The 24,551-nt window shown below is 43.9% G+C and overlaps 1 protein-coding gene across 5 annotated transcripts in view; it reads right to left on the bottom strand.

Moving 5' to 3' along the window:
• Positions 1 to 24,551, bottom strand: part of Kcnma1 (potassium calcium-activated channel subfamily M alpha 1) — a 699,649-nt gene that overhangs the window by 203,655 nt on the left and 471,443 nt on the right. For all 5 annotated transcript variants that reach the window (XM_042690241.1, XM_042690238.1, XM_042690240.1 and 2 more), the window contains exons 7-9: positions 18,838 to 18,913; positions 17,002 to 17,172; positions 15,324 to 15,415 (exon numbers count right to left, since the gene is read on the bottom strand). In XM_042690241.1, coding sequence (XP_042546175.1) covers positions 15,324 to 15,415; positions 17,002 to 17,172; positions 18,838 to 18,913 — 339 coding nt within the window. The remainder of the gene's footprint in view (positions 1 to 15,323; positions 15,416 to 17,001; positions 17,173 to 18,837; positions 18,914 to 24,551) is intronic.

The following is a 24,551-nucleotide window of genomic DNA, read 5'->3' as shown; positions in this document are numbered from 1 at the left end:
GCTGGAAGATTCATTCTTCTTATCCAGCACACAAAGAAGTGAATGAATGTCTGCCAGCAACCCCACTTGCTCTTCCGAAATCATTCATCCTAAGACAGATAAGTGTGAAGTAGATGGGGAGGAGATGAGCTCCCCTCCTCCCCTGTACCTCACCCTTGAATCAAATGCTCACCCAGCTGATTTATTCAGCCTTGGAAAAGAAACTCAGGGTTCTCTTACTTGAAAATGTGCCGGGTACATATAAAATATATTCCAATGCAATCAATATTACCCCTTAAGCCTTTAATTAGCTTTCACTTCTCTTAAGAAGTAGACAAATGCTGGCAGGAAAGGAGAGAAGAAAATAAAAGGATTGACTTTTTTTTCATTTGGTGCTAGCTGTCCAATACTATTCTAGACAATTGAAAAAATATATATCTTTTAGCTATAGCATGATTTCTGGGATGGAGAACAGTCCTTATCAAAAAAGGAAGAAAAAAATCTTCCTTCAACATAATTGGTATTTTTGCTCAGGAAAAAAGCAAGATTGATTGAAAGCAGATTGCCTTTTTGCCCAGGGAGAGTTATTAGGTACATTATCATGGCAACCTTGAAGAGCCCATATTGTTCCAATCTGTTCTGTATCTGATTTGAAGATTTACGGCCTCCCCCTTTTGTGCCAATAATCATTTCCCATTTTGTTTCCATACAGTGGAAGTTATCAAGGAGTCCACATATTGAAAATGTTTGAATGCAGTCAGAATTGATGGCTGGAGAGGGAGAGACAGCCTCTCTCACTAGCATCCACCCTGTCAGACCTGCCCCTCCAGTCCCTGCCCCTGCAAAAGACAGAGGTCCAGTAGGAATGTGAGAGATATGAGGGATATGTGGAAAATAGGGAAATTTTTTCCAGAAATATTCTTAGTGCTGTGGCAAAATCTAGTGGGGCATTAGATTGAAGAAGGATAGCATGGCAAGGAGAAGAAAAGCAAATTTTATTGTATCCTCCATTATTCAAAATATGATTGAAAATATTCTAAGTGGAGATCAAGAGTGTCTTATCTGCCCGGACACAACAATAATTTTTCCAAGACATGATTTGAAGAAGCCAGCAAGATCTTTATCCAAGAGGATCTGTGTCGGATTCCATGATATGTACATAACTACAAAGTTACATATGTAACTACATTGATATCAGACACTTAGTAACTAGTCTTGGGTACCAATGTTACATTTTAAAACTCATAAGTAAGAACTTTCGAGGGGCTGGAGGCTGGAGCCTGATTCACAAGGTTGTCACAGGGATTGAGTTAAAGAGATAATACATGTGAGGAACAGAAAAGGGGTTTCCCACTGTAAGTATCATCAAATGATTGAGGTCATGTGACATTTGTACACCAGTATACAGCAGATGCAACATGCCGTGCAATCCACATGCACGCACAAAGGTGCATTCTGTCTTTTCAGGTAACCCTTTCTGAACCTCAGTTTCCTTAGGTTGCCTTGTCAGACATTAGCAGAGGAAATAAACATGACTGGCCCAGGATAATGTATGGGCCTTGGATTCCAATTCTCTCTAAGATAAGGTTGGCAGGGGACGATGGCAGATATTTCAGCTTCTCTTCCCCCTGGACAGGCAGGTCAAGGCCCCCATACGGGGGAGCTGGTTCTGGAAGGGTTCTCAGTGGTCCAGGGGAGACTATCTGGCCTTAGGGGGTGGGATGAGCAAAGATGACCCTCACTTACAACACAATATGTATAGTATCAGTCGATTCTGGCTGCATCTGGTTAGTTGGGCCAGAGGGCTCAAGGCAGAAAAGTCTGAATAATAAAAATAAGTCATCCATTGTACCAGTCAGGAACTCTAAACCAAATTTTAACTTCAGTCACTCAATTCATTAAGCCAAGAGTCTTCAAAGTAATCTAAAGATCTCTTTAAGTTATTCTATGTCCAGCCTCGCTCAACACTTCCTCAGCAGCCGGACCCCAAAGGATAGTAACCATGGGGAACAGTCAGGAAACAGTCAGGAAAACTAAGTTTTTTAGGGACAGAAAGCTGTTTCTATGTGGCTCTGCATGGGAACATTGTCAGCCCCAGCAATCTTCCTGCCTGATTTCTACGCTTGAGCAATCTGTTTATGAAGATGGCCAAGAGACCTAAGTCGATCGGATTTACATTGACTTGATTGTATGGACTTTGATTTTGTTTGCTTATTTAAGACAGTCTTGCTATATAACCTGGGCTGGCCTTGACTCACACTTCCCCCTTGTCTCAGTCTCTCAATGCTAGGCTCACAGGTGTGCCCTGTCATGGCCACTAAAGATATAATACTTTCAAAGGAACTTTAAAATAACTTCATAGCAACTTTAGCAGATCAGAGTCACTTTTTGTCTTCAGTGCTGGGGATTGAGCCCAGGGCACTCTACCTACAATCTCCCAGTTTTAAAACTCCATTGAGTTCTGTGGACAAATATTTCTTGGGCAAAGGTGGTATTAGACATAAACTAATAGTAATGGCTTAGATGAAAAGGTCCATTCTCAGAAGCACAAGGAAGCATCTTAGTGACAAAATGGTACTTTCTGGAAAGGAATAAGATGTGTATGGAATTCAGAATGGGTCCCTCACACAGGGTTAATTAGAAGTGGGTACCACATGTGGATCACAGAAGAGACATGGCATCATATGGAGTGTGATATGATGGCATAAAAATAATGCCCGACTATTAGGGTTCACCAGGAAATCGCCACTCCCTTATTTCATGGGCTGATCCTCACTAAATAGTCATGGCTTTTCTATCATCAACCATTTTCACCTTTCAGGTACAGCGCCACACATTTTCCTGTCATTCTACTTCTCCTCACGGTCGGCTAGGAAAGCTTGCGTGCTTGGTTGAGGCAGAACTCCGGTTCGAGAGCTCAGTTGGGCAAATCGCTTTTAGGATACACTTAGGGCAGAAGGCAAAACAGAAGGATGAGTTGGCAGCCACCAGAAGGCTGCAGTGACTGATGCATCCAGAGAGCCAGTGAGCATGAGTTTAGCTCCATAAGAGGGAAAGCCTGCACACTTTAAAAATATCTTTAAAAAGGATTAGGAAGTGGTTCTTAGAGCTGCTGGCTTTTGAAAAGAGGAACTGTGACAGTAAGATCATGATAGGGATATCTTAGTGTCAGAATGCCATCAGCAAATGCTTAGCCTATATTTGTTTATATTCGCTGTATTTGCTTATATTCGTTTAATGGGGAAACTGAGGTCCAGTGATGTGGCGGGTGTCCCAGGTGGGCAGATCTCTCTCCTCTCTCTCCTCCCCCCTTTTGATGATTTTAAAGAGAGGGAGTAGCTGGTGCCAGGGAAAGGAATCTGGACTGCTGAGTTCTCCCACTGGGTTCCAGCTCTGTCCTTGCTCTTCTTCATGCCATCATTTTATCATGTCTAGATGTCAGCAATTGCTTCCTAAGTGATTTCCTTGTTTGCAGCCCCCAGCACCCCCCAGTACCCCCCACCCCACCCAAAGGTGAAGGAAGGACAGCGGCAATCTGACTTCAATCAGGCCACAGGAAGGAGGGGACATCTTAGATCTCTCCTTAGCAGAGCCTTGCTCCAGGAAGACAATGTAAAATGCACAGCTCTGGGCTGTTTATTTTTAAAGATACTATATCCATTTTTACTGGAACAAGTATAAAGAACTTAAAAAACCCATAGCTATCCTGTCACAATAAATCATAGAGAGTAAATTGAAAATCCTATACAGCTTTCTCTGAATACATTGTGCTCACTTTGTCAAAGGGGTAGATGAAATGTGGCATATATTGATCTAGATGTCTCTGTAAAACTATAATATTTATATCAAATACATATGCTCAACTCTCTTCTGTCTTTCTGCTGAGTCTTCTAATCATGCCTCCTTCATCCCACCTCTCACAGTGCCCTCACTGCTGGTAACCCCTGCCATGAGGGGAAAGGGTTTGAAGACATATTCATCAAGGGGAATGGATAACACTTTATCATACAAGAAGCAGGGTGGTTAGAGACCCAATGACCCAGCCACACAGCGGTCAGTTTTCCCTCCTAGATTACAGGTGTATCTTTAAAGCTCTATGTCTCTGTGAGACTCCCGCAAGGTGGGCTTCATGTTCCATCTGAGCAGGCCTTACTTCTGGCTGCTTAGTGCAGTTCACCCTTTCTTGTCTTTTAGGAGCACCGTTCCTTTCCTCTCTCCTGCAGGCTCATGGCTCATGGCCCCACCACAGAAGAGACAGCAGGCAAATTTAATTCACACCTCCCTCCCTCCTCCTCCACAGACAGCCTGTCCCCACAGGGGAGGGGTTGTCACCAGCAAAGACTAACCTCAGGCAATGGGGCTCAACTTTGCTCCCTATGCTAATACTTAGTACCAGGCCCCCAAAACTAGGCTCTGATTAGCTTAGACACACCTATGGTTTGGTAAGCACAGAAGACATTTAACTGTTCATTAGCTGCAAGACTGGCTGATTTCTACTACCTCAAACCTATTCCATTATTTCAACTTTGCAAAGGAGTTCCAAAGCCTAACTCTGGCCCTATGAAGGGAGGGAGGGAGGAATGGAGGGAAAGGAAGGACAGAAAGAAGGAAGGGGCTAAGGAAGGAAGAGAGAGGGAGGGAGAAAGAAGGGAGAGAAGGAAGGAGGAAAAGGAAGGAACAAATGAAGGAAGAAAGAAAACACAAATGAAGGAGGAGAGAAGGAAGGAAGGAGGAAGGGAAGAAAGAAGCAAGGAAGGAAGGGAGGGAGGGAGGAAGGAAGGAAGGAAGGGAGGGAGGAAGGAAGGAGCCCAAAGAGGTTCAGTGATAATTTCCTACCCTTGACCATATCTACTACTTTGCTAACTACAAGAGACAGAAATTCATTCTCCCTCCTAGTGAGGAAGAGAAAGCAGTAACTGTGGTATCCAGCTGTCAACAGAGCTAGTCTGGAGAAGGCAGGCTTTTTTGCTGTCTCTATAAGCAGGGGCAGAAGGCTGAGTGAGTGGACCCTAACAGTGTAGCAAAGGTACCACTGTAAAACAGAGCCCCAAGGGCAGAGTGTTGACTACTGGTGGATTCAGTAACATATACTGTGAGGTCCTAACCAGACCTGGAGCTTCTGCACAACTTATCACTTGTTAAGTGGGTCCTAAGACACCCCAAAGGATCTGTAGTACAAATCATAACTAGGTTTCCATAATTAGTCCACACACTTGACTGTAGTCAGACCATGAAGGAGCCATCACCACACAAATATGTAGTTCGTATCTTACGATGAAGCTTGGTCCAAGCCTTAATAAATGCTCAGAAGCTCCGTGTGGGGGGCCTCGGCTGGTTTTGCCTCTCCCTTCTGTCAACAATATCTCACTTTCAATTACATTGTCTTGGGGTCTTTAATCAAGTGTCCATGTCCAAACAAGGCTAAGTCAGGGGTTTAAATCTTGAATGATGTGACATTAAGGCCACGGTGGTCATTGAATCAACCTAATGGCAAAAATCCTGATAGTACTGTTCTCAAGTTTTGGATTCCTGGCATCTCTGGTGCTTTCAAGGGGGCAATGTGGTCTTGTTATTTGGTCTTCCTCTGTAAGGATTCTATAAGGAACCCACCAGAAATTACTTTCTGTCTAAGAAGGCACACATCAGCTTCTTCTGTTTAAACCCAAAAAGCTCTAAATGGTAGATTTTGTTTACTGTTTCTTTAGTTTCTCATTTAATGCAAACAATGACCAAGAAGCAACTAGGAGCACCCCTCTGGGGATGCTTTCTCATTCTTCCTTCTTTGCTTCCTTCCTACCATTCCATTCCTACACAATTCCATGACTGCCAAGCCATCACACATTGCGTCCATTCTTCCTGGGGTCTCTCACCAACTCTCTCACCTCTTTGCATTTTGTCCATTCCATTACTTTGAGCTCAGTGGCCATTTTAAAATATTTTTTTATCTTTAAGTAGATACATAAATGAGTTGCCATTCCCTGAAGTAGTTTATGAATACAGTGCATCTTGATCAATGTCACCCCTTTCAATATTTTCTCCTACCCCTCTCAACCCTTATCTAAAGTTTAGGTTATGAACATCTTCACCCCTCTTAGACCCAGGCCTTCCAGGTTATTTCTCAACTCTGCGGTAGAAACCATGAATTTTTGCTTACATTCCCCCATTTCTTCATGCATTCAACTGCTTTTCTCCTCTTGGATCCACTCTCGCCTCTTGTGAATAGCCATTTCCTGATTCTTATTTTGTTGGGCTCTGGCTTCGTCTTTCTAAAGAATTATAATATTTGTGTTCTCCATCATCGATTACACTTTAGTTAATTCATTTGTAACCCCTTGCTTACCACCCAGTGTGTTTACTTATAGATTTATAAGTACCTTCTAGCCACCACAAATGAGGGAAATCATGTAACCTACAGTTCTCTGGGTCTGGCTTACCTTGCTTAATATAATTTTTTCTAAATCTTTCCATTTCCTTACAAACAGTACAATAGTATTCTTTCTGATAGATGAGTAGAATTCCATTGTGCGTCTTTGTGTGTGTATGTACATATATATGTGTGTGTGTGTGTATATATATATATGTGTGTGTATATATATATATAATTTTCTTGATCCATTCATCTATTATGGGGCATCTGGGCTAATTCCATATCTCGACTATGGTAGATAATACTGCAATGAACATGCTTGTACTGGTAGATTTAGTGGGGCCTTGCTTATTTTTATTTTTTTGTGTCTGTCTTAGCACTTGAACTCAGGGCCTGGATGCTGTCTCTGAGCTTTTGAGCTCAAGACTGGAGCTCTACCACTTGAGCCACACCTCCACTTCTAGCTTTTTATGGTTATCTAGAGATAATAGTCTCACAAACTTTCCTGTTCAGGCTGGCTTTGAACTGTGATCCTCGATCTCAGCCTCATGTATATCTAAGATTACAGGTGTGAGCCACCAGCACCCTGCTCTTGGCCATTTTAAAATAAATCACACTACCCTTAACGTCACTTTTTCAACTCTAGATGATTCTCTGATCTTACACAGAAACTGGGGCCTGAATGCCACCTTTCTCACCTCAAATCAAAAAAAGTTTTCTTGTATCTACCAGACAATACTGCATCTCAACAAGTAGGGATTGAGAAATGTGAAGGCTGAGGCAGATACATATTTGATTTGCCCTTTGGGAATGAAAGTGGAATAAAGGGAGAATGAGACTATACTAAAAAAAAAAAAAAAAAAAGAGTTCTTAACTGTGCTGTGCAAAGCATTTTGATTTGAGAAGTGACCATCATCTCTAGTACCTAACACAGTCCTACTTCATGGCCCCAGAGCACATTGTGGTTGGAACTCACCTCCTGCAGTGATATTCAAGTCGCCACATCCACCCCTGCTCTCCAAACAAACTCTAGGTGTTGCCTTGGTTGAACATGAAGAGTCACCCTGTGTCAACTCAACACACCTATACAGAGTCCCCAACTTAAGATGGCTCTACTTTTTTCCCACGTGATGGGGGTGCAAAAAAAAAAAAGTGCTTGTCCAAACATTCTGTTCATCATTTTGAGTGCACAGTTACATTAGATGAAATATTCACCACTTTATTATAAATAAAGCTTTGTATAGCTGAGTAGGTTAGTTCATGTCTAGAATCCCAGTTACTCTGGAGGCAGAGATTGAGAGAATGGTAGTTGAAGACCAGCCCGGGAAGTTAAGGGGTGGAGAGAAATAGTAAGACCTCAATTAAAACGAATAAGCTAGGATTGCTGGTCTCAGCTGCATTGGGAATTGTAGGTTGGAAGATCACAGACTAAGGCTAGCTTGGACAAAAACAAAAATAACTAAGGAAAGCAAATAGGGCTGAAGGTATGGCTGAAGAGAGAGAGCGAGCAAGCACAAGGTTTTGTAAAATGAAAAGGGCATTTTGCTAAAATGATTTTGTGATGAGTGTAGGAGGTGTGTCATTTTTTGCCTACAGCATTTCTAATCTCTAATGGGCTTGTTGGATATCAATCCATCACTGATTGGGGACCATGTGCACTTGAAAAAGTCTCAGTAGGGCTGGGATGTAGCTCAGTGGCAAAGCGCTTGCCTAGCAAGTGCCACGTCCTGGGTTCGATCCCCAGTACCAAAAAAGAAAAAGACAAAAAGAAAAAGAAAAAATCTCAGTAGACAGAGTAGAACTTAGATGCATCAAAAATTGGAAGGAGTCACATGTTCAAAGGCTGCTGAAACATGGTGCCCCACAGCAGGACATTTGTGGGGTGTGGAAAGGAACAGACTTCAGGGTAGCCCCGGCTGCTCCCCTACCTTCTCAAACCCCTCTGCATCTTTCTTTCCCTAGGTCTACCCAAGAGGTTTTAGGGGCCTAAGATTTTAAGGCACTCTGATGTTGCCCCTGTCTTAACTGCTGCTCTGGGTCCATTCAGCGATATGAATTATCACATGCTTTTCAGGAACATTCTCGATAATGTACTTCCAGCTTTCATGATTATTTCACACCTTCATGGTTTTATTGGACAAAATTCCTGTCAAAGTGCATATACTGGGAGGATGCTCCTATGTAATCAAGCTCCTAATTCACTTACTAGCTCCTTGGGTGGCTCAGATTGGTGGAAGTCTCAGATAGTCTCCAAGAGAGCAAGAATCAAATTTCCATGTTCAACCTCTTAACCTTGAAGCCCAGCACAGTGCTTGGCACACGGTAGGGGTTCAACTAATTATTGGTTGAGGCAAGGTGCTAGGATGAGTATTTTCTAAATCTGTTCTTTATCCTCCCTGGCATGTGTAAATGAGACAATGACCAAGGTTATAAAACCTCTCTCAAAGATGGGTATGCATCAAATCTCTGATCTGCCCCTATATCTCTTTCTCAGAAAAGCGGGGCGGGGGGGGGCGAGGAGGAGAGGGGACATGGAGATCACTTTTTCTGACAAACGCTGCCTACATTTGGAGCGGCCCTCATCGTTGTGAGGGTTCAAGCCATGGTTGTGTAATACCAGAACTAGATGTGGCTGCTCAGTCCTGACAGCAACAGAATCAGATTTCTACGACTTTCACGCTGCATCGGCTTCTATCATATTTTAATAAAACGAGACAGTAGACTTGGCCAGTTAGAAAGTTTTCTGGTTTATTTTCAGAGTATGATGACAGCAACTGTGGGGTGAACCCCAAATCTAAGAGGAACTGCTTGTCACAGCCCTGGCAAGACTTCTATCAGAATGAATGACATAGCAGGAAGACAGAAAGCACAGGGCAGCTTAGTCTCGGATGCTTACATTTGTGCCTGGGATGCTAAATCTACCCAGTAAGCACTCGCTCCATCAAGTGTGAAGCCGAACAGAAAAATTCTTCAGGGATTATAATTAGCCAAGTCATCATCAAAATTTAGGTTTGGTGGGGTGTTTTTTGATAATGAAAGAAAGAATATTTGAGAGCAAAAAAAAAAAATGTGATTTTTTTTTTTTTTAGGTACACAGTTCATCTCCCACCTACATTTCTATTCTTGTTTTCAGAACAATAGCTGAACATTTTGATAAGTGTGTGGAAAGGAAGAGAGACGGCAGGAACGTGGGGGTGGGGGTGGGGGCAAACCTTCATTCCATCAGGAAATTGATTTAATATGCATCCAAGTCTCTTTTAATAGAGCTTCAAGTTTGAAAGGGACCGAAGATGTGGCTTAGATGAATCTGAAACAGATGCCAAGGGAAGAAGTACCCCCATCCACACCCACCAAGACCCCCTGTCTTTGGAAAAGAATACCTGGCACATTGCATTTTGTGATACAGAATCAGATGACAAGTGCTTTTGGAATCTGCTCCTCAGTGCCGAATTTCAGAAGTAGTCAAGGGGTCATTTTCCCAAAGTATTAGGGCAATCTCCTTTTTTTTTCCCTCCGTTCCCCAAAAGTTTAATGCTAATCAAAGCAGAATGCCTAATCAGTCCAAGCTGGCCTGTCAGCTTGAATTATCTATTTGTCTTCCTATTTACTGTATCTGTCTGTCTACAGTTCTTCATATCTCTGTGAAGATCAGTTATTGGGGCCCATGTTTCCTTCTGACTAGAATCGCTACCAGATGATCCTTCCTGGCGATATGTTGATGATTTGCTAATTTATGGCTTTTTAAAATCTCAGAATCTGAAGACATTGCTGGGGAGACACGTGGGCCACAAAAGCGAGTGAGCTGACTGGCTTACTTGACAGGGATCAAAGATTTGTGTAAAATGCAAAGCTTTGGTCACATTTCAACCAGAGTGATGCCTGAGATAGAGAAATCGTAAATGACATCCTAGAGGAAACATGCCTCACAAGAGCAGTCAGGCCCCTCACAGCCCGAGGAGAAGTGAGAGTGAGTGTTGCTGGAGATGCACGTAAACAGGAAGGGAAAGGGGGCCTGTGGTATTGGCCCAAGTCAACACCACATGAATCACCCGATCCTGTTCCTGAGTGCTGGCAGCCAGGTCTTCTCAGAAAGAGAAGACATGGAAATGGTGTTACAGGAAGGCTCTCAACTTGGGGAACCAGAGGAGGCTTAAACAAGCTGTGAGGCTGAACTTTCTAACCACTTATGTGGTCAAATAGTATTGCATGGAGCTGGAAGACAGAGAGCAAGCTATGGCATGGTTGGCAGGTTTTATGAGGTGCAGGAATCCATCTGCCTGGTGGTGAGCAGTCAAGAAATGTATGGGTCATGGATGAACATGAAGGCATGATTCCTGTTAACTCTCTTTAAATGCAAGCATGGACCATGGGAGTCAGGGCGGTGGGGGTGGGGGAGGAGGTGGACAGATTCAATGAGTTTGGGTAAAGAAATAAGCATTTTCTGGTAGAACACAGCCCCCTTTAAATGCCAAGTCATTTAAAAACTGGCCTAAAACCACCATGGTGGACCAAACTGAACGTGATGGCCTGAGTGGATTGAAGCTTCATTTTGATACAAGTCAGACAGGAAGGAAAGAAAAGAACATGGTCTCAGAAAGGAAGAAAGGAAAGGATATGAGTTAGATGAATAGTCTATTTCTGATCAGAGGAAAAACACAGCTAGATGATAATGGGAAGCAACTAGGAGTATATGCCCAAGGCCCTGTCGTCAGAAACCCTGTCGCCAGAAACCCTGTCGTTAGAACCTGAGAGGAAAATATAGTGATTTATTTGCCTCCTGGGAGACTGGGGTCCAGATTCTTCACAGATATCAAACTCTGCTGATGCTCCAACTCCTGTATTCCTCCACAGTTGGCACAGGGCTCTTAGAGTCTGTGCTATCCTGAATTATAACAATAGATGTCCAAACTGGATTGTGGCTGTGATCTCACCATTCCGGGACCTTTTCCTCCATAACTCTCTAATTCACCCTCTGCTTACTCTTCCTATTGTATCCCTGGTTCTTTTCTATGTATCCTCCAACATTTGTCAACTGAAAAGCAATAAATCACTCCAAACCCATCCCATTCTCCATCCCAAACACCTGGCTTTGAAATGCCTCCGTTGGGGGACCCCCAAAGTCCCATCATGGAAAACACAAGGTCTGGATGGGGCCTCAGCTGGGCCGACTCTACCCAGGGGGTTACAGCAGATGGATACCACTCCGCGGCCAATTATTTTCCATGGCCCTTGGCCACGTGACCTCAGATCATGATCTTGTCAGTTCTCATAAACTAACCAGCAGTGGAATGAATCACACTTAGAGAGTAAACCTCCAGGGAAGGCACACACGCTGTGGGAGGAAGGAGAAGCTGGGGGACTCAAAGGCTACGGGAGCCTCTGCACCCCTTATGCGTTCCCTGCCTCTGAGTGGCTCTGGCCTGACATGATGGAAAAGGGAAGAAGCTGTGGGCCTTGGCGACACAAGGAGCTACTCCTGCAGGAGGGCTATTCTTTTGAATAATATTCAGGGTTTCAGCCAAAGAGAGTAATTGTCCCCTGCAGCCTTGACGTGGATAAATTGTCTTCTTGGGCCACTTATTGAACCATTGATCGTTGACACTCAAGTCCCTATTCTTAGGAGTTAATAATCATAATAATATCAATTGCATGACAGAGCATGCACATGAGTATTCACACATACTAGCATGGGAAGTGATGAAAATGTACGAGTAAGCCATCCTGGGACTTTGTGTGGATGAGGAGGAGGTTTTAAGGCTGTTACATGAAGTATTTATGTGATGCCAAACACATTGATTAAAAGTGGAAATGAAGTGCCAATGAAATCTTCATATGCTCCAATATCCTGAACATGGGTGTTGTGTAAACAGAGTTCTGAACTTCTCTGCCTGATTTTTTTTAAAATAATCTTTGGATTTCAAAGTTTTGTGTCTCTGTAGTTTTAGATCATGACTTACCTTGGGTTCTCTGACAAGTTAATATATTGTTAGAGAGGTTACTTCTGAATAAAATATGCATTCATAAACAAATCTTTTAACTATGTATATGTTTTAATTACTTTCCAGGCATTTGTTTGATTCAGTCCTGGAGAGCAGGGTGTATGTAATGTACGTCCGTGGATAAAGCATATACATTTTTTGCATATACAAAACCTCAGAGCGCTGCATGCTATTTTAAGAGTCTGAACTCTATCTTTCAACAAAGTTTAGCTGCTTTCCTTTTGCAAATGCATTTAATTTTATCTGGAAACTTTTTGACGTTAGAAATAGAACAACTGTAGTTTCTCATTACATTTGCTGCCAGAATCCATGCTCGGTTGCTCAACTAAAGACCTTATATTGCTAATTACTACCACATGCCCACATCCCAAGCGAAAGAAAACTTATTGATTCTGACAGCCCATTCTCTCAACATTGAATTCCAAATGAAAACTCAAATTTTGGCCAAACATAACATTTCATCAATCTTGTTCTACTGACTGGAAAAACAACATCAAACAAAGGGTGCTAATGGCCCTTTATTACCATTCCTTTCCCAAGCTTATATTTTTCCGATGAAAGATCTAAGTGACCAAAAGGCTTCTTTAAACTACTTAGTAATTAGCTTTTGAACCAGGAAACAATACATAAAGTGAATGGTCCCAGGATTGATGACAGGAGGGACTCTTGGTCTATAAGGTCAAGGAGGGGGCCGGGGAGGGGAGACCCAAAAAGAACATGAAAAGCAAAGTACATTTTCTTGAAGGGAGAAGAAAAAAGAGAGAGCGAAGGGAGAGAAACCAGCCTGAAAGTGGTGATAAAAGGTTATAGAGCCAGAACAAAGCCACAGGAAGTCTGTGGTCTGCAGTCATCATCCACAGGTGGGGGTTTGAGTGGAAATGGCAGGGCACGGGGCAGCACATGGGGCTGTCCCCATCAGACCAGGGACAGACAAGGGAGTGTTGGTCTCAGGGACTCCTTTGGCCCACCCATCAACAAAGCCAGCTGGCCACCAGCCCACCCACATTGGGCCAGGCATACTATGCTGGAAAAAAAAAATTTTTTTTCACCTGAAGTCATTTTCAAACTAGGCTTCAGAGTAATTGATTTTATTAACTTCTTGGGGTGGTGATAAGGAAATGCCAGCTGAGACAATGGGATGAGGTGGACATCAAAAGAGTAGCCCCCTCCTCCACCCCCATCCCTCCACCCCAGGGACCTCAGAATGCTTTCTGTTTTCCCTTGACCTGTCCACATCTTAAAGGAAACCAAACTGAGAAGCTGTTTTCTCTCCCTCTTGGCATAAGATAAATGACCAGAGGGAATCGCTGGACTTATTTGGCCTTTTGGATCCAACGAATGGCCCAGAAATCAGAACAGCTTGGTTCTAACTGCATCCAGGGTCATTAAGGTAATCGGGAGAGTAGGGAGGGGCCCATTTGAGGAAGATGGAAGGATGTGGCATCCTCACAGGAGAGAAGCCAACTGGCCTCCTCTCCCTCCACTGCCCTTCGTCCCTCTGAACGGAAACGAGTGTCCTGTGGGTAGTTCAAGGAAATGAGCCCCATTCTCCACCTCCTCATTTTCTGAACAGAGGCCTGGACACCTGAGCTCAGGATGCAGTGGCACCAATGACCAGAGAGAGTGAGGGCTCTGCTCCATCCAGCAATAGTTGACAAGATACTGACAAGGGCTCAGTTGTGTGTGTGTGTGGGGGGGGGGGATAGTATTTACTGGCTGCATTTATAGTTTCATAAAAAATGAAGTAAGCTAATAATCTGATGATAAAAGGAGAAGGAAAACAAAGCAAAAACAATTTCTGTGGTGGGAGACTCCATGGCGTGAGCAACGGCACAGTGTTCCCCCTTGTAACTCAGATGCTAAGGTCTGCTGAGTAGACCTTAGCAGAGAAGACCCCTCAAGCCGGTGACTGGATATGTATGCATCCCAGTCTGTGTGGATCACACCACAAAAGAAGAAATGAGGCTCAGTGCTCCCCCTGCGCTGAGGCTTTAAAAACAAATAAATGAAAAACCATTACCTTCACCTCCCCCTAACGCTGTCCTATAAAGAAGGTGCTCTGGCAGTGGATGGGGAAGGTAAGGTCTTGCCTCTAACATAGGAGTAGAATGTCCCATGGATATTGGATCAGTGCATTGATATCACTATTAATACTGGTTGATTGATGTTGATATTAATGACATGGCCAGAACACAAATTAAAATAGTTCCCAAGAAGAAAGAATTCCCGTCTCCAAAGTGGAAAGAAAGGCTCATCAGGAACTTCCTGTACTATAAATAGAATATTTCCTATCCAGAAGAAGCAAGCACTGAGCGATCAGCCCCTCTGAGGAGGAGAGCTCATGTCCTAGTGACCACCAGGCCTCTGCTGTAGACAGTGACTCTTTCTTGACTCCTTCGTTACTGCTAGACAGAAACCACCCCTTCAGGGTATCACCATAGTTGCAGGGACTAGAATTCCAACACACAGTCAGATGGTGTAAAGAATGAATGAACTCTGTCCATTCATTTGGATCAGAAGAAAATATAGTTCGAGTTCCATACAGACCCTTTTAAGATAAATCCACTCTATGCCTTGGAACTTGTAAGTAGCAACAAAGCCATTGTGAATATTTGCATATGACAACTCCAGGCGTGATCTCTGATCAGAACATGGATTGCCCTTCACAGAAAAGCACCCAGATCATCTGGGAGAGGAGCTGCATTCAACGTCACCACCCCAGGGAGTCTAAACAAAAAAAAAAATCACTCAATCACATCTTCTCTGGTACAACTGACTTACTTTCTGCCTCCATGTTTGTTAAAAGTCCCGCCGAATTTATTCCGATTCAGGATGAGAGCAGCAATTTCGGGCACGTAGCGGGCAAACATTGCCTACATGCATGAAACAAAGAAACAAGAGCCAAAAAAAAAAAAAAAAAAGGCATGCAGAGAGGATTGCACCGTAGGAGAGGCAGCAAAACCTCTTGACGTACTTACTTTCTTCCACTAACCGCACTATAGGAGCCCCCGTATTTCTTGCGGTTTCCTATTAACTCTATGATTTCAGGGACGTAGCTGGCAAACATGGCCTGAGGAGAAGAGGGGAGACAGAAGAGAGACTAAAAAAGACAGGCCAAAGAAAGGGGGAGGACCTTTTCAGAAAGGGGAAGGGATACTAAGATCTGAAAACACAAAAGGATTAGATCTGTGGAAGTACATTTTAATACATTGGATTATAAAAATATAACTGAAGGACAAAAAAAAGGGCAAGTTCTTGAAAATATACAGGGCACACAAACATTAGCCAACCTAGACAGGGAAAAAAAGAGAACTGAAAAAAAAAAATCAGTCAAGAAAAATACATAGGAGACAAGAATCAATAAGCTGACATCTAACTCTTGTTCCTAAAGAAAAGTAGGTAACAGAGTTCTTTGCTGGTGAAATTACACACACACACACACACACACACACACACACACACACACAAATTCATGGTGATCCACTCATTCTGAAAAAAGACCTTCCCTCCTATGAACATGCAAAAGAACATCAATACTTTTTAATGAGTGATTTGTTGAAGACAATAATAACAAAAGGAAAATTTTTAAATGATCCTTTCCACTTAAAAAAAAATGTACTCAAAAAGCACAAAAGATAAATTGAGGAAATTACACGAGAGGAAAAGATAGCAAGGGAAACACAAATGTGCCATGTTTTGTCCAACAAACATCTTCCTGTGGCCGGGTAATAATGCTACCACAAAGCCGTGGCTAATGTACACACACACACGGCCACATTTATATGCATTTGTTGAAATGTACATGTCCTCTGCATACAAAACAGACAGAGGCATGTATGCATCATTTCATATAAATGTGTGCATGGTGCACATATGTACAAGCTGTGAGTGAGTCAAAATTGGAATCGCTTACCTCATACACAGCACAAACTAAACTATTCTACTTTGAAAGGCAAAACACCAGGAACACCAATGGGTTGCCAGAAATTCCCCCAAATTACATCATCATGAAGAGCTGACTACAAGGAGCAGCACGCTCTACACCTCTCTGACTTTGCAAAGAGAAGGACAACACACCAAGGGGCACTGCTGAGCAGAGTGAAAATCTGAACAAAACCATGCTCTGCTTGTAGCGATGTGGTTTGGGCAAGGAGACAGAGTTCTCTGCCTTCTGAGAGGCACACCTCTCTAGGGCAGGCACCAGCCACAGTGTTTGTTGAAAGTTGGGGGAGGGGGAAGGGTGGGCTGGGAGGGCAGGGAGCATGAATGGGAAAGGTTGCTGTTGAAACCGCAAACTGTCCACAGAGTGCAGACAGCCTCTACTGGGGTCAGTTGACTGCAACTGTCAAGGAGAGTCATGTTGAGTCGCACTCTTACGGGACAGACACTCTCCCTTCTTAATGTCATCTTTTCCTTAAGACAATTTGGCTTTCATCTGACTACACGGAGGCCCCCAAATCAGGACAACATGCCTGGGCCTAAGGGACAAGCATTGTCAAGTTCGGATTTACTTAGCTTGATTGCAATACAAAGGCAATCATTTGCTTCTAGTACCACAACACGGTACTTCAAATACACAGCCTTCAGGAGATAGAAAATACCAATGGACGTAAAAATGAACAGGAATATCAAAGAGTTTGACTTTTTCTTTTTTACCAGTCCCCCGAGGATGAAGAAGACCATGAAGAGGCGCCCAAGTGTAGTTTTGGCATAAACATCTCCATAACCAACGGTAGACATGGTGACCATGAGTAAGTAGACACATTCCCAGTAGGTAAGTGCCTGGTTGTTTTGGAAATTTTCCCATGGGTCCCCTGAATTCTCCACCTATAAGAAGGGGATAAAGGAGAGAAAAGCACATGGTCAGAGACTTCTGGACACAGCATGGACCGCAAGGCTCCAGGGGACGTGGGCTCTGCTTCCATTTACAGTGCTCTCTCTAGGAAGGAGATTCTGAGCCTTCTTCTGACCATCTTCCCACTAAAGGATTTGGCTCTCAGAAATCCTAGCACTGCAGAACTCCCAAACCTTCCACAGGAGATGGAGGTGACCAGGTTTGGGGGGGTGGGGGGTTGGGGGGGGGGGCGGGGTGTGGGGAGCGTCCATTCATTACTTTGACCACTGAGAATGCCCAGTGGGCCTTACTCCTATAGATCTGCCTGAACCCCAAACATTAACTCTGAGTTGGATCCTGCTCGGCCTCCTCTGTTAAAAGTCAAGCACGATTCAGTGCGTCCATCTCAGGGCTTCTCCCATGAGCACAAAGACTGAATCAGGGGTACAATTTGCACAACCCCCTAGACCCGGGGTCTGCAAACTTTCTCCACAGGGCCAGAGTTTATTTTTAGCTTCGTGAGACAGACAGGTCTGCGTGTCTGACACAAAGACTCAGCGGGGCAGCTGTCACTGGAACTGGAAAGGGATGAGGAGCGGATGTGTTGGCACTGGGAGAGCCTGGGACCAGAGCTGTTTTGTCATATAGTCCCATCCTCCCATCTCAAGTAACCATGAGGTCATGGTACAAGGGACCCATACTCGTGACTCCTCTCATGGCTTATGGGACAGCCAGTCAGTGCCCAGGTTAGTTCTGCCTCTACAGAATGTTCTGGAACTTGGTTTCTGTCACACGCTAGTTTATCCTCTGGGTGACATTTTCCATAAGGCTTCCTGATGAACTAGAAGGTAGTTACTTTAACAGTAAGATGGAGTCACCAGCTACTTAAAGATAATTATCTCTTCTGAATCTATCACTCTGGCATTTTGGTGCTAGGTTTCAAGAATCAGAGAAATGAGGGGTGAGCTTCACCAAGAATCCCACCAGCGAAAAGGGCTGTGTCACCACCCCCAGAGCAGATAGGAAAGGTCGTCATCTTTATTCAGAGTTGCCTGTTATGATGGGGCCTCTTGTGGTTCTATGTCGATGTTTGTATGAAAGGCACTTCCAACAATTGCTATGCTCTCTAAAGCAGGGAGAAAAATCTGCCTTGGGGAGGTGAGAAGAACTTGACTTAATAATAGAAGTCATGAATTAAAAATAGAAGACTTAACATTTTTGATGTATAAAGTAACTTGACAACTAATCATATAGGAAGATCAAAGGCAGCATTTTGTAAGAGCAAAGTGGAGGGAAAAACTTTAAGGGATCTGAATTTGTTGTTTACAAAGAGATGTGGGTCAAACTTTCAACCTTAGCCGGAGACCTTTTTTGAGCTTTTTTTAAACTGTGGATTCACTGCCATCTTGTGGCTTTGGGTGAGTACTGCAGTCAGAATTCTAAAAAAATCTGAAATCTCCCAAAGCAAGCCTGGTGAGCTGGAAAAGGCAGGTTAATGGTAACACCATTTGGAACTAGTTTGAGATAGAAATGTTGCAAACTTAAGACAATTAAGGGGTTGTTTCCCTATTCCCCTATCTACAACTAAGCTAATACGTCTCTCTAATGGGATTCACCAAGGCGCTTGTTCCCTTCAAAGCTGAAGGGTCTTTACTTACCAAGTGGATGAACCCAGCCGCAGTCAGCCACGTGCTGATAAATATGGAGAGTAAATTCACCAGCTTGATGGAATTGCTGTGGGAAAGAGACAAGCAGAGACCCACCAAGTTACAGAGGGAAGACCCTCATCAGAGCTGCTTGCTGCTGGAGGAAGGTAGGCTCTAGTCATTGGAAGGGAATTAGCTCCCACAACCTGTAGGGAGATTGCAGCTGGGCCACTCAGAGAGGATCCAGTATGAACCCTTCTCTAGTTTTGTTAGAACTTGACTTTTACTTTGAAAACTTCAAATGCACAGGGAAATGCAAAGAAAACTTTCCATCAACACCTGGATGACCCATCTAGCTTATCTTTACAAATTCTTTTTTTTTTCTTGACCTTTCCCTTCATCTTTTCAGTCAACTTGCTTTATTTACACATAAATTGTAGACATCAGAATACAACCTGGACAACTATATCAGCATTCAGCTCCTGAAAGAGGACAGTTTGGGATCTAAGTGCAATACAGTGTCACATCTAAGAAAATTAACACGGGTTCCCTAATCTAATCGAACAGGCAATCCTTATTTAAATGTCACCACTTTCCAGGCATCATGGATGTTTTCCTCCCACGCCTACCCCCCAGCTGGAAGCTAATCACAGCCCCAGCTTCACATCTGGATAGTATGTGGCTTTAATTCAGAAGTCGGGATGTTTTCTCTGTGCAGTTAGTGAGTGTTTGAGGTTTTGCAGGCTACACAACGGCTGTTGCCATTACTCGACTCTGCGATTGTAATTTGAAAGCAGCTGCGAAAAATACATGACAGAATAGGTGTGGTTATGCTTCAATAAAACTTCACACAAACAGACATCAGGAGCCATTAGTCCACAAACTATGGTTTGCCAGTCCCAAGTTTAGCCTTTTTTAATCTACAAGTAATACTCACCTCTACCCTGAGGCACCCACTCTTTTAAAAAAAAATTTTGCTCTGAATGATGTTTAATTCAAGGTGAATTCAAGCTGTTGTATAGAATGTTCCAGACTCTAGAGTTGTCTGGCTGCTTCTTCAGGATTAATGCCTGGTTCATCACTTCTGTGAAGTGTCTCTGCTAGGAAATCTGAACTAATAGATGTGAGATCCACTCACTTAGCGAAGGGAGAAACACCAGATCTCCACAACCACAATCCCCCCATTTCTCTCTGTAGTTCATACAGCATCTTGGGGTGAGATGCTGAGCACACAGGAATGGCCAGCTCCCTAGCAACCTTATAACTAGTCGTGTTTGTATCCACTAGTGTTCCCTGGATGATTTGGCTACCACTCATTAAACTTTAAGCTCCAAGAAACCCAGGGTCTTTTTCTGTCTAAATTCTAGGAACAGTAGGTCCACAGCACACATCAGGGTCTCTGTAAATAGCCAGTGAATAAACTGATCTCTTCCTCTGTGGTCATCCTCAAAACTTCATCCTGCTCACCCACACTGGGGAGAGCTGAGTATTGATGCCACCAAGTGACGTCCATGTTGACACCCAATCCCACCCTCCTGTTATCAATACCCCCAGGAAGCCCCAGAACCTCCTGTCACAACTCTTTCATGAAACGATTGCACCGGTCATCATATAGCCAAGGCTATGTATGATTGGTCACCTTTCCCAAACTAGAAAAGTTTGCTCATCTATTTTCTATTCTCTAAGGCAGATTCAGCCCCCACCTCTCCCTTAAATAAAGCCTTTCTTCAATACAATACCATACAATTACCATACCATACCTCCAAGACAAAGTGACTTTCCCTTCAGGCTCTCATCTCCAGCTATTCACTGGTAATGAATTCTATGGTCTCAGGCCTTCTTTGGCCATGTTTTAAGTTGTTGCCTGGCTCTTGTGTTCCCTGCTCTGCCTTCCAGAAGAGATTTCTGTGTTCTACCTTTTTCTCTCTACCAGTAGTACCTACAAGTACAGGCTCCAGAGACGTTCAACCCATCGCTCTGGGTCCGTCCATCCATGGTACCTCTGTCCTCTCCCTGAGCAAACTCTTTCTTTTGTGGAACAAATTATCCCCTCCCTAAGAGTTTAATGTCACAGAAATGACAAGAGAGGACACTTCTACAGCGCATGTGAGGTACTCAATACATGTTCCATCTTCTAAGGGCCTTGTGTTTACAACTCATCTGATCCTTCAAATGACCTTGTGGACCATCCTGGATCGCAGGAAGCAGTAGGGCTGGGATATGGACACGGGCACTTAGTCTCCAGGATCTGAACTTTCAGACTGGCATCAATGAGAATGCCTTTCTTGATGGCTGCTCTTATTCAGATCATTCCCCCCTCCTTTGCAGACCCAGGTGTTACTGGGGAGGTCACAGGTTATGCTTTGGGGAGGTACTGGGACCTGAAATGGGTAGGACCTTGTAGGAGGTCTGTAGGTCATGGAGGGGTGTGCAGTGGGACTCCAGTCCCTCCCCTCCCTGCTTCTGTTTCTTGGCCATGTAGTGAGAAGTGCTGCCCAACACACATTCCCAATTCCATATGCTGCTTCACCACCCACCCAAAAGAAGGGGGCCAACAGATTATGGTCTGGAACTTCCAAAACCATGAGCCCAAATAAATTTCTGGCAGGTAGATTGACTAAGAGATTTAGTTGCAGTGATGGAAAGCTGGCTGGTGCAGCCACTAAAAGGCATGTGCCCCCAGCAAAGAGGAAGATTGTGTGGACACAATGCCTCTTGAACTATTTCAGGAAAGCATGGAGAGGAGACTCTCTGATGGCCTATAGTAAAAACCAACACATGACAAGGGTACAGGATGGGGCTTGTGGAGGATCTCTAGCAGGTACTCCTCTGTGGAGGGGTAGCTGCTCCTAGGAAAGGCATAGCACCCGAGTCTAGCTTTCTTTTTATTATTCTCCTATGTACCTAAAGAAAGGAATCTCTGGTCTGTTTTCCCAGAACTGATCCTGATTGATTGTGACAAGAATAAACAAGCATTTTCAGTTTTGTGGGTAAGACTGAGCTTTTCAGATGGCTGGAAGGGCTTTTGTCTCTTTCCAAAACATGGATAAGAAAAACAAGCCTGGTACTATAATCCTAGCTACTTACTAGGCTGTGATCTAAGGACCTAGTTCAAAGCCAACCCAGGCAGAAAAGTCTGTGTGACTCTTAACTTCAATCAGCCAGCAAAAAGCCAAAAGTGGAAGTATGGCTCAAGTAGTAATACACCAGCTTTTAGCAGAAAAAGCAAAGCAAGAGCAAGAGGCCCCAGCAAAAAAGCCCAAGGAGGGAGGGAAGAAGGAGGAAAGGAGGATGGAAGGAAGGAAGAAAGAAAGGAGGGAAAGAAGGAAGGAAGGAAGGAAGGAAGGACAGGAGGAAAGAGGTAAGGGAAGGAGGGAGAAAAAGGGAGGGAAGGGGGAGGGAGGGAGGAATGGAAGGAGGAAGGGGATGAGGCAGGTGAGGAGGAAGGAAAAAAGGAAGGAAGGAAAAGAAGGAAGAAAAAACAAGATATCTGTTCTGTTTCATGGCTACTTCTAAAGTTTTCACATCATAACAATTGCTGATGAATGCTGAGCCCTTATTATGTACTACAAGTTGTATTGATTCTTCATTTTCTTCCATCAGCTTTACCATTGAAGAAGGAGCTATCAATGTGTGTACTCTCATGAAAAGAAAACAGAGGCTGTGGGAGGGGGCATAAATGGCTCATCTAGGGAAATGTGGTTGGTGAGTGAAGGGGTTAGCTTCAGATCTAGCCTATAACCCATAGCCTGCTCACCGAAGTCATTTGGCAAGATGACTCAGGGGGAGCCACATGCACCATTTTTCTGGCCACATTGGCTTTGCCCTTCAAGCTGGCCCTCTCCACAGCCTCGGACCTGCAGGGGGTCAGTCAAAGGCCCCCTCCAGTCCCTTTACCAGGGCTGTCTGAGATAAACTGGCAAATGAAGGAACTCTCTCTGATGGGCAGGACCACCAGAAACATGTTCACGATGTGAGTAGGAGAAAGAGCCCTCCATCTCCTCAGATTTGAGTATAAAAACTATAAACCACAAGCTCCAGTAGACCTTAGAGAAAGCCTTTCTGAAGTGAACTCCAGAGCAGATGCAGACAAAAGCAGATTCCCAAGGAAAGAATCTGAGCTCTGACTAGTCAGCCATTCTCTCCTGGACCAGTTCTTACTAAGGTGGATTCTATTCCTTGCAATCACAACCTAGTGTGTAACAGAGAAATGGCTGACATCCTCAATGCTCCGCTCTCCTGAAATATAATAGCTGGCCAGATCTCTAAAGGAGGTCTGGGGCTATCTCTACCTAAAAGCAGAGAACAGATGTCCATTCCTCTCACTTTGCTGCCTGACATGACTTAGGATTTGTCCCATGACTCTAGAAGCCCTGGTTCTATCCTGGGCATGCTCCCCTCCCCAAGGGCAAGCACAGGTCTGCCTGTTTCTGACCTTCACTGCTCAACCAGATCCCACCATGGGCTATGTACCCACTCTCTCACTTCTAAGCAGTTTCTGTGACTGGGTGGAATTCCCACCTAACAATAATGTTTAATAGCATCCATCTAGGCAGCTCCTTAGAGGGGAGACAGAATGTAACTATGGCCTTTCTGCTCCATGGAGCAGCTGGCCAGGCTAGAAAAATCTCTTCACTGGATTCCAGAATCTTCTCTGGAAGAACAATCCTGCCAACCAAAGATTAGAAGCCTAAATATAAAGTGGATAGTTATCAGGGATGTGACTGAGTTTCAACCACATTATCACCACCTCCTGCCCCCAACAGGCTTCTCAACAGGAAACCAAAACCAAGAAAAATCTGTTTCTGCTACCTTTTCGGCCCCTCGAAGCTGTGCCTCAACACTAGAGAGTAAGAACAAGATGAGGAACACAGAGACAGAGGCAAAGGGAGAGATCTTAGAGAGGCATGCAGTTCTTTTCCTCGGGGGAGAATTAAACACCAAATTGATTCACTTACAAACTCCCAAATCCTCGGGGTCTTCACAGAGCACCGAGCCAGGAACAACCACACTGAGCCATTTCAAGATATTAGATCTGTCGGGCGTCTCTAAGTCTCTTGGTGCTTTGGGAAAATGACCTAAGTATGGTGATTATTAATCTCTAAATCATTGTTCCAGGGATACTGATGGGGCTTGAGGGAGCTCTTGCTGTGTTGAGAACATTTAATCATCATTGCTGAAACAGTGCATGTTCTGCCCTGAAATCTGATTATTTGTGTGACATCAACAGTGTCACAGATCCCCACGATTAGGAATTTGCTTTCCAAATTAAACTCTACCACCAACCAATCATCTGAAAGCTATGTGCAATAGATGCAAGATTAACCCTCAGTGGGCCTTCTTTATCACCTAACATGTGGACCTTGCTAGCTTGAGTGACCAAGGAGGGACCAAGGAGGGGCTGCCAGGAGCAGAGTTGTGCTCTTATGGTGAATGAACTATGGGGAGAGGCAGCCATAGCCTTTGCAGCCAAGGGATTAGACCAAACATGAAGTTATCAATGGTAAGAGTGATCAGGATCTAGCTAGGTGCTGGTGGTTCATTCCTAAATACCAGTAATCCTAGATACTAGTATCCTTAGTATTTAGTGACGTCAAGCCTCAGTACTAATACACACACACACACACACACACACACACACACACACACAGAAATAATTACTAGGATCTTTCAGATTCTAGTTTCCTTCTTGTTCCTAAGGGATGGGTTGTGATTTTATCATGAGA

This window comes from Dipodomys spectabilis, unplaced genomic scaffold, assembly GCF_019054845.1.
Source record: "Dipodomys spectabilis isolate Male_0828 unplaced genomic scaffold, ASM1905484v1 ptg000136l, whole genome shotgun sequence".
NCBI lineage: Eukaryota > Metazoa > Chordata > Mammalia > Rodentia > Heteromyidae > Dipodomys > Dipodomys spectabilis.
This window is presented reverse-complemented; position numbering and strand designations above follow the sequence as displayed.